The following is a 13,713-nucleotide window of genomic DNA, read 5'->3' as shown; positions in this document are numbered from 1 at the left end:
CATCATCATTAGTCTCTTTTCTATCGTACATGTGTGCTGAACTTTACCCATGTTTACTGCATGTGGTACAAACAGATGTGTTTAAGGGGGGGTTTTCCATTCAATCACAAATGCCTAGCTTGTGCATATCTATATGCATATATTGCCTTATCTTATTTTATCTTATTTTATCTTACCTTACCTTATCTTATTTTACCTTACCTAATCTTATTTTACCTTATCTTATCTTATCTTACCTTACCTTGTCTCATCTTATTTTACCTTATCTTACCTTACATTATCTTATTTTACCTTGTCTTATTTTATTTGATCTTGTCTTATCTTATTTTACCTTATCCTATTTTATCTTACTTTATCTTATCTTACCTTATGTTTTTTTTTCATCCAGTCCAGTACTTGTTGGATATATGCATCTGTGTATTTGTATGTTTTCTGTGTATTTACATGTTTTCTGTGTATTTGCATGTTTTCTGTGTATTTACATGTTTTCTGCGTATTTACATGTTTTCTGTGTATTTGTATGTTTTTGTGTATTTACATGTTTCTGTCTATTTGTATGTTTTCTGTGTACTTGTATGTTTTTGTGTATTTGTATGTTTTCTGTGTATTTGTATGTTTTTGTGTATTTACATGTTTCTGTCTATTTGTATGTTTTCTGTGTACTTGTATGTTTTCTGTGTATTTGAATGTTTTTGTGTATTTGTATGTTTTCTGTGTATTTACATGTTTTCTGTGTATTTGTATGTTTTTGTGTATTTGTATGTTTTCTGTGTATTTACATGTTTTCTGTGCATTCGTATGTTTCTGTGTATTTGTATGTTTTCTGTGTATTTGTATGTTTCTGTGTATTTGTATGTTTTCTGTGTATTTGCATGTTTTCTGTGTATTTGTATGTTTTTGTGTATTTGAGTGTTATCTGTATATCTGTATGTCTTCTGTATATTTAAATGTTTTCTGTATATCTGCATGTTTTTTGTATATATCCATGTTTTTTTCTGTGTATCTCCATATCTTCTGTGTGCTCTGTATGGGTTCTGGATGTCTATATATCTTCTGTATATCTCCATATCTTTTGTATATCTCCATATGTCGTCTGTGTGCTCTGTATGGGTTCTGTATATTTGTATATATATCTTCTGTATATATCTTCTGTATATCTCCATATCTTTTGTATATCTCATATGTCTTCTGTGTGCTCTGTATGGCTTCTACCTGATATGGTGAGTGTGATCTCCTGGGGGTTCCCTGCTACACTGTTGGAACCGGCTGCAGACGCCTGGGCCTGGACTTGGGCCAGAGCTTGTGTCAGGCTGGAATTATTGATGGTGAAGGTGATTTCTTGGCCGTTGCTTCCTGCGGACACCAGGCCGGAGCTGCCCATGACGTGGCTTAGGTCCTGAGAACCTGGATCAGCCACAGAGAAACACAAACCAGTCATCCAGTTCATGACGGAGGCGGTCCTTCTAGAGCAGGGGGGTCAAATATACGGCAAAACCTGCCCACTAAAGGTTCCAGTTTGGCCCATGGGACCAATTTAAAAAGAGCAAAAATGACACTTGAGGTGTTAACAGACACTGGTTTTACTTCAGTTTCTACTATTTCTAATAATAACATAATAACCCAGAAATAATGACTCCTAATTGTTCTCATTTTAGTGCGAAAAAATAACATTAAATTGTGAAAATATTTACATCTACAAACTACCCTTTAACAGTAAAATGTGACTAATCTGAACAAATATGAACCTGAAATGTCTAAATTGTACCAATATTCTGCCTGTTATTACATGTTTTGTGTCTGTAGATCTGATCTGTAGTGAACATGTAAATGATAAGATGGATCAGAATACTGTTAAAATTGCACTGATTTTCCTTAAGAAATTTCTTTTTTTTCAGGTTATTCACGTCTTATTTACTTGGAGAGTTTGTAAATGTAAATATTTTCATAATTTAATGCTATGTTTTTGCACTAAAACAAAGAGAAACATTAGGGCTGAATCTCAATTCACCCCTTGGCCCCTCCCCCTCTGTTTTGCGTGTACATGTGAAGGGGTAGTGTTGTCCCGATTCTCAACTAGACGGAGGGGAAGGGCTGTTTGACCCACGAAACGGAGATTTTCCAGGACCACACTATGAACAGAGGGGTAGGAGAAATTTCCCATAATTCAGTTCAAATCATCGGTCAGCTGGAGGTAAACACAGCAAAAAAGTGCAGCAGTGACCAAAGAAACACACAAATGTGGGTCAAAACACAGTAATGTCCCATCAGAGAGTGAAATTTAACTGATTGCCATTCCAGCATTTATTTCAATGTAAAGTGGCTCCTTGTTTTGGATAATCCCTGATGGTCCAACTAAAGCAAAAATGAATTTAAAAGTAAAAATGTGGGTAATTTAGCAACACTAATCTGTCAAATTGTCTCTAAAATGTTCCGTCAGAGAGATTTCAAATGCCGTGTTTTGACCCAATGTATGGATTTTCTTTGTAAACAACTTAGTCATTTGATCGACCGTTTAATGCCGTTTCAATGTGTTATAGCTCGTATTTCTGCGGTTTGTTGTTGATAGACGTAAACAGATGTCCAAAGCCCATGGAACAGAGACGGTTCCAGCTGCTGACCACATGGAGAATTCTGTCACAAAGTTAGAACTAGGGCTGTGTATCGGCAAGAATCTGGTGATACGATACAAATCCCAATACTAGGATCACAATACGATATATCACGATATAGCATGATACAGTTAAAAAGGCATTTTTTTCGCTTGTTTCTTTTTTTTAAAAAGATTATTTCCTTGAAGAATTGAATTACAGCAGAAGTCTGCACAAATACTAAACACATTTTTATTTGATCACAACAGGATCTAATGTTATATCACAAAATGTTCCTGTGTTTAAACTGAAATTCTGTTTTACAGACGTTACAGTTTCAGATCCTGTTCAAATGTTCATATTCTATTAGTTCAGAACTAACATCAGAACTGTATTTTAGTTCAATCCCAACAAAGGAACGAACATTATTTAATAAAAGAGTGTTAAAGAATAATAAATAAAAAAGAAAAACAAAAAAACAAAAATGAACCTCCACCTGCATTTGAATAAATACCTAAAAATATAGATACAGCACTTTTTAATATCAATACAGTATTGTGAAATGAAATATTGCAATATATTGCAGAACCGATATTTTCTTACAGCCCTAGTTATAACATCTGTTTTCAGCGTCATCAATGACTGATGATGATGTAACAGGTCTGGAAGGGTTGGACCATTTCAGAGAGGAATGTTTACACCACTGCCCCTTAAAACTGGGTTTAAATGGGGCGGGGCTAAGGGGTGAATTGGGATTGGGCCTTGGAGTTGTGATTACTTATTGGTTATTTTGCTATTCTTTTACTGTTTCGTTCTATTTCAGATCAAAACGGGCTGTATGAGTTTGAGCTGTTGCAGAGGTTTTGGTTCACACCCACCTGCAGGATCCGGCTCTGAGAGGCCGGCCATGGTGACCTGAGCAGGAGCGATGGTGGAGGGCTGCAGGGCCAGGCTGGTCAGGGGGTGAATGACCACGTTAGCAGACACCGAGGGGTCGGCGCCGGACATCAGCTGGCCGCTGGAGTGGGAAACCAGGCCGGCGTCGACGTTGAGGGGCTGAGAGAGGAGGCCGCCCTGCTGGAGGGTCTGTTGGAGAAGGGTGTGATCGATCTGAAAGAGGACAGATCAGCACAGGAGGTCACATATAAATAGGGATGTAACAAAATATCGGTTCTGCAATATATCGCGATATTTCATTTCACAATACTGTATTGATATTAAAAAGTACTGTATTGATATTTTTAGGTATTTATTCAAATGCAGATATTGTGGAGGTTCATTTTTGTTTTTCTTTTTTGTTTATATTTTATTTATTATTATTTAACACTGTTTTATTAAATATTGTTAGTTCCTTTGTTGGGATTGAACTAAAATACTGTTCTGATGTAAGTTCTGAACTAATAGAATATGAACATTTGAACAGGATCTTAAACTGTAATGTCTGTAAAACAGAATTTCAGTTTAAACACAGGAACGTTTTGTGATATAACATTAGATCCTGTTGGGATCAAATAAAAATGTGCTCAGTATTTGTACATATTTCTGGTATAATTCCATTCTTCCAGGAAATAATCTTTAAGAAAGAAACAAAACCAATAAAAATTTGCCTTTTTAACAGTATCATGATAGATCGTGATATATCGTATTGTGATCTTAGTATTGTGATTTGTATCATATTGCCAGATTCTTGCCAATACACAGCCCGACATATAAAGTGGATACATGACTAAATCTGAACAATGAAAAACAGCAGACTGAACATCTGTCTGTGAAAACACCATCTTTATGACTAAACACCGGTACGAAAGTATTTATCAGTGAAATGATCTCTTATGGCACAAACTAGAACCATTTTTATTAAAACAAAGACACTTTTAAACTAGTTATGTGTAAATCTTCCACAGCTGTTCTGTACCAACACATCTGAGTGAAAGGGTTTGGATCAAACGATGTGAACCCCAGGACAGTGACGGTTAGAGTTTAATGTTTATCATCAGCTTATATATGAAATAATGGGGATTAAAAGGACAGCATGTAGAGGCAGAGCAGGGCTGTGTGTGTGGACCCTGTGATAAACTATATACAACTACATACTTGCACATGTGGTTAGCCTCATAGAATAACTGTCCAAGTCAGACACAAATGGACAAAAGGCTGTGGACACGTTGAATCCAGGTGTTTCTTTTCTAACAGGGGTCTGGCATACAAAACAACAATGACTAATGTCAGAATATAGTTTTGTACAATGGGATAAATATCATTGTATTGCATGAAAGTATTAAAAAATATGCAAAAATACACTAAAGTATCCAAAAAATATGCAAAAATATACTAAAGTAGACAAGAAATATGCAAAAATACACTAAAGTATACAAAGAATATGCAAAAATACACTAAAATACACTAAAGTATACAAAAATATGCAAAAATACACTAAAGTATATAAAAATATGCAAAAATACACAAAAAATACACTAAAGTATACAAAAACACTAAAAATACACTAAAATAAACTAAAATATCCAAAAACTCACTAAAACACACTAAAAATACACTAAAGTATACAAAAACACACAAAAATACACTAAAAATACATTAAACTATACAAAAATATGCAAAAATACACTAAAAATACTCTAAAGTATACAAAAACACACTAAAATACACTAGAGTATACAAAAACATACTAAAATACACTAAAAATACACTAAAGCATACAAAAACTATGCAAAAATACAACAATATAAAAATTCTCTCAACATTAATTTTGTTGACCAAACAAAATCCAGTTCTCCCTTTGTGCAGTAATCTCCACCTGGCTTTACTGCCTCCGTCCACAATAATATACATTACACAGACTAAACGTCCTCTAACATTAACCTGGATTACCTCTGCCAAGGAGGTTATGTTTTCATCGTGGTTTGTCTGTTTGTTTGTTTGTTTGAATGTTAGCAAGATAACTCAAAAAGTTACTGACAGATTTTGATGAAATTTTCAGGAAATGTTGATACTGGCACAAGGAACAAATGATTAAATTTTGGTGATGATCGGGTGTGTGTGTGTGTGTGACCTGCCTTGGCGGAGGTCTGTGCTTTCCGCATGCTTTTCTAGTTTGTAACATAGTATAGCAAACTATTACATGATCAAAAACAAATGAATTTTAGCAAAATGTCTGGGGTTGCCAGAAATGTGTGATGTTAAAATGGGGTCACGAGACAAAAAAGGTTGGATCCACTGCCTTAGACGATGAAGCTATGAGGTTAACGACATGTAGTTTTTGCACATGTTGTGTATTTTCTTCTGTGTATATTTTCTTCTGTGTATATTCTGCTGTGTGCCTTCTCTTCTGCGGGACAGTTCTCCAGGTTCATTAATGCTAATGTACATGGTGTGATTGATAAAGTCTGCTGTGAACCTGTAGTGTGATGTTGTTGATGTTGCTGGGGTCGATGCCTGAGATCTGGACGTTGGGGCAGACCAGGTTGGCCGGGGTCAGCTGCAGGTGGATGCCCTCCAACGTGGTTAAACCATCCGACAGAGACACCGTCAGGTCTCCAGCAGCTGCACAACAAACATGGAATACAGGTTTACATCTGACACTGAATTCAACAGACGCAGAAATACGATGGACATGAAAGCATCAGAACGGGGGGGTGGGGGTGGGGGGGTCACATAAGTGGACTGCGGCCTGCAACTGGAAGTCCTCTCTTCACAGTTGAAACTGAGACTTGCTTACTACGACCACTACTGAGCTGTGCTTGAAGCTGTTGTCCTGTCAGTCTCCTCTCACTCCAGCTGTTGACTGTCATAAACTTGTCTTCTGATTCTGTTGTGTCTTTGGCTCTGACAGACCTCTTCCTGTCAGCAGTTCCCAGTCCAGTTTCTGAGTGCCTTTGGATGGTGAAGGAAACTGGACTTACTGACACCTGGACTTTCTTGGACATTCCTCTATAGGACAGACCTGCATTTTTCAGTGTTATGATGGTCTGTCTCTCTTCTGTCGTTAATTGCCTTTTCCTCTTTTCCATTTTTATAGTAACACACTACTTTCTGCGGTACAATACTGTTCAAATAATGCTCCCAACGGTATGGTGCCAAAGTGTGTTCCAACACTACTTTTCTGCAGACAGAGGGGGTTGGAAGGAATTCACAAATGTAGGGACACCAGGAGGAATTGGTAGCACCAACTTTCGAGGCTTGATCAACCTCCATTGCTGCAGAACTGCTTTAAGTTGTTGACCCATTTCTCGTTCACCTTTTTGTATAATTCTGAAATGTACATTATTTTTCAGTTTTATTTAACCTTACCTTTTTTTTTTTTTTTTTTTTTTTTTTTTTTACTTCTGGCAGTTCACTGCTTACCTTTGTACCATTTCAAGCTGTTCATTGGACTTGAGCTGCTTGAATTTCAATACAAAACTGGAAAAATTGGGGTGTTCTAAAACTTTTGACTGGTAGTCTATCTATCTATCTATCTATCTATCTATCTATCTATCTATCTATCTATCTATCTATCTATCTATCTATCTATCTATCTATCTATCTATCTATCTATCTATCTATCTATCTATCTATCTATCTATCTATCTATCTATCTATCTATCTATTCTATCCACACACACACCCATGGGCTGTATATTTGTCACCCCTGCTTTAGTGTTTCAGTTACAAGCGCCGTTGTCAGAGTGTTACTCATCAGCTCTCATCAGCACTGATGGCAGACGCAGATGTTGATCAGAGTCTGTGGTCAGTGGGTCAAACACACTGACTCACATCCACTTGATGATCTCAGTACATTTTAATGGAGGGTCATGACACTCTGCTCCTCTACAGCCTGTGTTCAAGGTTATTTTACTGCACTTTACCGTAACTTTACTAATATTATCATTTTTTATTTTTTGCCCAAAATAATATTTATTACAAAGCTTTTCAGGAGAAATATGTAGCAGGTTAAGTGTGTTTTATTATATTATTACAACTACTACTGAAGTTTACAGTGAAACCAAACAAATATGAACTTCTACGTCTACATCGGACACAAAGCACAGGAAACACAGCTGGTGCCATCAGTATATACTACTATTACTATATATATATATATATATATATATATATATATATATATATATATATATATATATATATATACACACATATATTTACGTCCTTGTTTGATTACTGTTTTAATATTACTATTAATATTGTGTCTATTCATATTTTATGTCTATTTCTATTTTATTTTACTTTTAGTTCTACGCTTATTTTACTTTTTGTTGAATGTAATATTCTATTTTCTTATTTTACATTTAATTTTTTTTTTTGTAATTTTATATTCACTCTATTTTTATTTTCTGACATATTGGTTTTTATTCATATTGTTGAACTGACAGGAGTCACACTGAACAAACAATGACAATAAAGGCTGTTCTATTCTATTCTATTCTGATTGTGATTCTGGTCCGGATCCTGATCCTGGTTCTGGTTGTGATTCCGTGTGTGGGCTTGGGGTTTGTATTTGGTCTACTGCCACTCATCAGCTGATCTGAAACTACCCCCTGTGTGACTTTTCTGGTGGCTTTGTGCTTCTTACCTGACATGGAGGCGGGCAGGATGGCTTGACCCACCAGCCCCGGCTGCAGCAGGTTCTGGTCCAACCCGGTCAGGACTTGGTTTGCCGGTAGGTAAATGCCGGAGTCGGAGCTGGGCGTTTGTAACAGACCCACGGGCTGAAGCCCCTCTGATGCCGCCGACGCCGACTGGCCCTGCCCTGGCGCCACAGCCGGTCCCGCCCCCTGACCTGGATCCTGACCTGGACCGGCCTGAGCCGCAGACGAGCCGGGCCGCTTGGATTTACGGTCGCTGTTGGGCCGGAAGTGACACTGGATGTGCGTTTTCCGGTGTCCAGAGGTTCTGAAGCGGAGGTCACAGAAGGGACATTTGAAGGGTTTAGAGCCGGTGTGGAGGCGCATGTGCACCTTTAAACTGCCTTTGGTGGAGAAGGAGGTGTTGCACATGTGACAGCTGAACAGTTTCTGCCCTGAAAACAAACAAAAACAAAAAAGAGTTCAATGACGGCGACCTGTCTTTACAATAATAAACAATTTATTGTTAGCATCAGAGCAGAACTGACTAAGACATATTTTTTCAGGTTTATTTATTATTTTTATGTATTTATGCTGAGGGTGGAATGAGAAGCCATCCTATAGATGGTGTCACCATAATCAAATATGGGCAGGATGGTCATTACCTCCACCAGGAGGTATTGTGATCGCTTTGCTTTGTGTGTTTGCATGTTTGTTTGTTTGTTTGTTAGCAGGATAACTCAAAAAGTTATGGATGGATTTTGATGAAATTTTCAGGAAATGTTGATACTGGCACAAGGAAGAAATGATTAAATTTTGGTGGTGATTTAGGGGGGGATCTGTCTTGGCGGAGGTCTGCGCTCTCCGAGTGCTTTTCTTGTTTTAAGAAGTGTGTGCTTGGCTGAACGGGTGAAAGAGGTCTTATTCCGGTACAGAAAGCTCAAGCAAGTTTTGACTTTTGACTGCAGGTGCTTAATGTGGGTGGTGAAGGAGAGGGATGAGTCCAGCCAGAGACCAAGGTATTTATAGCAAGTCACAAACTCCAGTTCAGAGCCATTGGCACAGAGGATTTTAGGGGCAGTGGTGGAATCATGTTTCCGCTCAAAAATAATGCGTTTGGTTTTCTTGGTGTTGAGGGAAAGATGAAGGCTATGAAAATACTGCTCGATAGAACTGAGACTGAGTTGTAGCATGGATGCCGTGGAGTGGAGGGAGGGTTAAAGTCAATGACACAAAATAAAGCAGCAGTGTTTGGAGAGTAAAGTCACACAGATACGACAATTTGGACAAAAATACACTAGATGGACAAAAGTATTGGGACACATGTCTACAGCTGTAAGATGTTCTGTTCATGAGGATTTGACATCTTAATAAAAGATGGGAAATTTGAGTCCAAAAAAACCCAAGACGGAACAGTTGTTTACAGTTGTTTTGTTGAAACTGTTGAAGGCGTTTAACCCTTAGGGGTCCATGGTCACGGCCCCGTGACTGGATCACATGACATTTTCAACACGTCGTAGCATCGGAAGCCAGTCACGTAGACTTTAAGTCCATCTGTGTAAAACTGAGAACCATGTGATTTAAACCATGTCAAAGCTGTTCTTTTTCAAGTCCCCTCACACATATATATACAGTACATACATACATAAACATATACATTAAGCTGAAAAAGAGTAGGAAGAAATACCATTTATTAATATTTATATCTCTTTTAGTATATACTTGTTCAGTTCCTTCAGTCAGTATGGATAATAATCCCAGTAGTATCTATATGACCTTTGAACTCAGAGGTCGTGACCCTTTTCCTTCTGATGCACTGACCTGTGTGTGTTTTCACGTGACAGTCCAGAGTCGACTTCACCGTGAAGCTTTTCCCACATTCATCACACTTGTATGGTCTCTCTCCCGTATGGATACGAATGTGCCTGAACATCGCACAAAATACAAGAGGTTACCATGACAACGCCCACACACAGAATGAATGGTAATAAATATAGAGACAAGTAACAGAAGTTGTATTTGAGTGAAACAGAAACAGACGACACAGTCCTGGTTTGGTTTGGTTAGTTAGGGCTGGGTACGGTGGGTAAGTAGATCTACTTTATTTATCCCAAACTGGGAAATTCCAGTGGTTTACTGCTTTATCACCTGTTTGTTCCAAACTGACCATAAACCGAACAGCTCATCCAGCTCTGAACTCCACTCATTTCATTATGAAAATGACTCGACACGAATCTGAACGACAAAAACTCCAAAACTTGGCTGAATTTGGTCAGTTATTAACAAAAAAACATACAGAACTGAATGTTTCACTTGAAAAATAACTGAAGATGTTCAGTATTATTGTTATTATTTACACAATATTATTTTATTACATGTCCACGAAAGTGTGCATAAAAGTACACACCCTTATGCATGCAAGTGCACCCTCATGTGCAAACATGCATCTTTATAACTGCTAAGAACAAATTGAATTGAATGGGCGAAAAAATATTATTATGGCCACGCCCCTACACAAACCAGATATCGGCCATCTTGGATTGAAAATTCTCAAAGCGTTTTGTGAAAATTATTATTATTATTATTATTATTATTAATCTTTATTATAATTACTATTATTATCATTATTATTATCACCATCATTATTATTGTTATTTATATTCTATCTACTATCTGATTCTGTTTCATCTACATGTTGTGAATGTTTTCTATGTGTGCCTGTGTTATTTACTGACTTTCATGTGTTGTTTACTAACTTTCATGCCACTGAATGTAAACTGGTAAACCTGTATCGGACCTTTCATGTGTTCTGTCAGTCACGTGTGTGATAATAGGTGTTTTTTTGTTGAACCCAGTCTGTGTGTATTTTTGGTTCCCCTAGACCTCATTCAGACCACAGATGAACCCGTACCGGACCAGGTCGCTGGGCTTCTTGAAGCTCTTGGGGCAGAAGCTGCAGCAGTTTGCGAACTTGGGTTCTGTTTCCAGCTCCACGGCCTTGTCTTTGATCTCGCTGATCCGGTCCCTCTCAGCCGCCGATTGGGCCAGGATCCGCTCCGACACCGACGCCTCTTCTCCCGGATCCTTGGCCAGCTCGGCCGCCTGCTCCTCGGTGAACGTGATGATCTCCAGGCCCCGCCTCTTCGACAACTTCTGGTCGCTCTCCTCGTCCTCATCGTCTTCCTCCACATCCTGACTTTCTAGGCCTATAACTGCACAGATTACTTTAATGTCCTCACTTTAACAGAAAAATGGAACACGTACAAACGCCAAGTTCATGAATATTGACTGAATATAAATGGATCTGAATCCCAGAAACCAGAGTGTCACAGCTTTTACACTTACCCTTTGACAATAAAAAGGATTCTATTCTATTCTATTCTATTCTATTCAAATACAAGCTGTCAAAAACTCTTGTGTATATATTTATGTATATTTCTTTTACTTAACATATTGACAATATTTGTCTAATAAATATTGTATAAATCGCTGTTATAATTGTGTTTTAATAGTGTTTTAATATGTATATTTGGTGGATGGATGGATGGATGGATGGATGGATGGATGGATGGATGGATGGATGGATGGATGGATGGATGGATGGATGGATGGATGGATGGATGGATGGATGGATGGATGGATGGATGGATAGATAGATAGATAGATAGATAGATAGATAGATAGATAGATAGATAGATAGATAGATAGATAGATAGATAGATAGATAGATAGATGAAAATGTCAGATTGATAGTGATAATTAAAGAAATGAATAAAAATGAGTAAAAAGTTAACAAAATAAGGAAAAAATGGACAAAAAGGGACAAACATAAGCATCAAAATGAGTAAAGACAAAAAAAAGCTACAAAATTTGTGAAAAATGAACAAAATTAGACAATATTAACAAAAAAAAAACCCTAACAAAATAGGAAAGAAAATGGACAAAAATAAACATAAGTAATAATGAATAGATAGACAGACAGACAGATGTGTGTATAAGTTTAGAACTTTATATACATATATATATATGTATTTATATTTGTATAAACTTGCATTTATCTATTTTGTTTGTTTGTTGTTAGTTCATGTCATATAAACTAAACCTGTTACTTCCTTTTATCATTGGTTCAACAGTATGATCTGCTTTTATGTTCTTACTGTTAATAACTGCTCTTTTTAAAAATATATCAGTCAGTCCTGTAAATAATACTCTCATTATATAACTACACTATTTGCTTCTTTCTTTTGTTTTTCCTGTTTTTTCTGCCTCTTATCCAGGTTGAAAATGAGAACTAGTTCTGGTCCTTCCTGTTGAACCCAGATGAAATAAAGTCAAAGTGAAGCGTCTGTGTTTTCTTACTGCGGTGTTCCACAGAGTGTTCCTTCTTCATGTGTTTTTTACACAACAGTGTCGTCCTGAAACTCTCGTCACACATGGAGCATTTGATGGACTTGACGTGGATGATCATGTGACGGTTTAAGCTGCCGTTGGTGGTGAAAGAGGCGTCGCACACGTTACACTTGAACGGCTTCACTCCTGGAAAACACATGGCAGAGAGGTTAGAGATAAAACTGGAAAAAAAAACAAAATCAATTAAAACACCAAGTAATGTTCAGTTATAAAAGTATTTTAGCTTCATTTCCTTCATATTTACTGGTCTAATAATAATAATAATAATAATAATAATCAACTAAAACAAACAAAAACTAAAAAATAAGCAGTAAAATTACTGAAAAATGGACAAAATGAGACATTAATAAAAACGGAGAACTGTGAAAAAATGGACATAGATGCACTTTTTTTGATCCTGAACTGTGAAATTACCTCATGATGTGACTAGAATGAAAAACCAGGCTTTAAAAGATGATAAAGTCATTTCATTTTCTATTGAACTTTTTAACTGTTTGACTGTTAAAAATCAGAGGCAGTGTACCGTTTCCAAACAGCTGTCACTCACCTGTATGAGTGTTCAGGTGGGATTTGAGCACCCCGGCCGATACGAAGGCCCGCCCACACAGGTGACACCTGAAGGGTTTCTCCCCAGTGTGAGAGCGCACATGCTGCTTCAGGTGGCTGGACTTCTTAAAGCCTTTGTTACACCAAGTGCACCTGAAAAGAAAAAAGAATTTTTAAAAAAAAAAAAAAAAAGAAAAGAGAGCCTTCAGAAACACACCTGATCTCCCACTGACACTTGAACCTGTCAATCAGGTGAAAATAAATGAATTCAGATGAAGATGAAGCAGGTTAATGCAGTTTTCATCAGTAATAGAAGACAAGCCTTTAGGTAGGGGGGGTCAAACAGAAGGCCCACGGACCAGAACCGGCCCCTGGGGCCAGAACCAGCCAGAACCGGCCCAGGGGCCAGAACCGGTCCACCAAAGGGTCCAATCTGACCCATATCTAACCCATGGGAGGAATCTGTGAAACATGCAGAACTTTAACTGTTTGATGCTAAAATTATTTTAACTGTTCCTGTAACAGTTCTATTAAAAAGTTCTATTCTATTCTATTCTCTTCTATTCTATTCTCTTCTATTCTATTTG

At 37.4% G+C, this 13,713-nt stretch overlaps 1 protein-coding gene across 1 annotated transcript in view; it reads right to left on the bottom strand.

The window, feature by feature from the left end:
• The window catches only part of LOC115435299 (zinc finger protein 236-like), an 84,063-nt gene that overhangs the window by 20,183 nt on the left and 50,167 nt on the right, over positions 1 to 13,713 (bottom strand). Inside the window, 8 exon segments of the mRNA XM_030157614.1 lie at positions 1,213 to 1,404; positions 3,467 to 3,698; positions 6,004 to 6,149; positions 8,179 to 8,625; positions 9,992 to 10,095; positions 11,082 to 11,382; positions 12,530 to 12,706; positions 13,128 to 13,279. Of these exon segments, the coding sequence (XP_030013474.1) occupies positions 1,213 to 1,404; positions 3,467 to 3,698; positions 6,004 to 6,149; positions 8,179 to 8,625; positions 9,992 to 10,095; positions 11,082 to 11,382; positions 12,530 to 12,706; positions 13,128 to 13,279 (1,751 nt within the window).

Source organism: Sphaeramia orbicularis, chromosome 16, assembly GCF_902148855.1.
Source record: "Sphaeramia orbicularis chromosome 16, fSphaOr1.1, whole genome shotgun sequence".
Taxonomy (NCBI): domain Eukaryota; kingdom Metazoa; phylum Chordata; class Actinopteri; order Kurtiformes; family Apogonidae; genus Sphaeramia; species Sphaeramia orbicularis.
The sequence above is the reverse complement of the archived record's forward strand: the minus strand, read 5'-3'. Positions and strand labels throughout refer to the sequence as shown.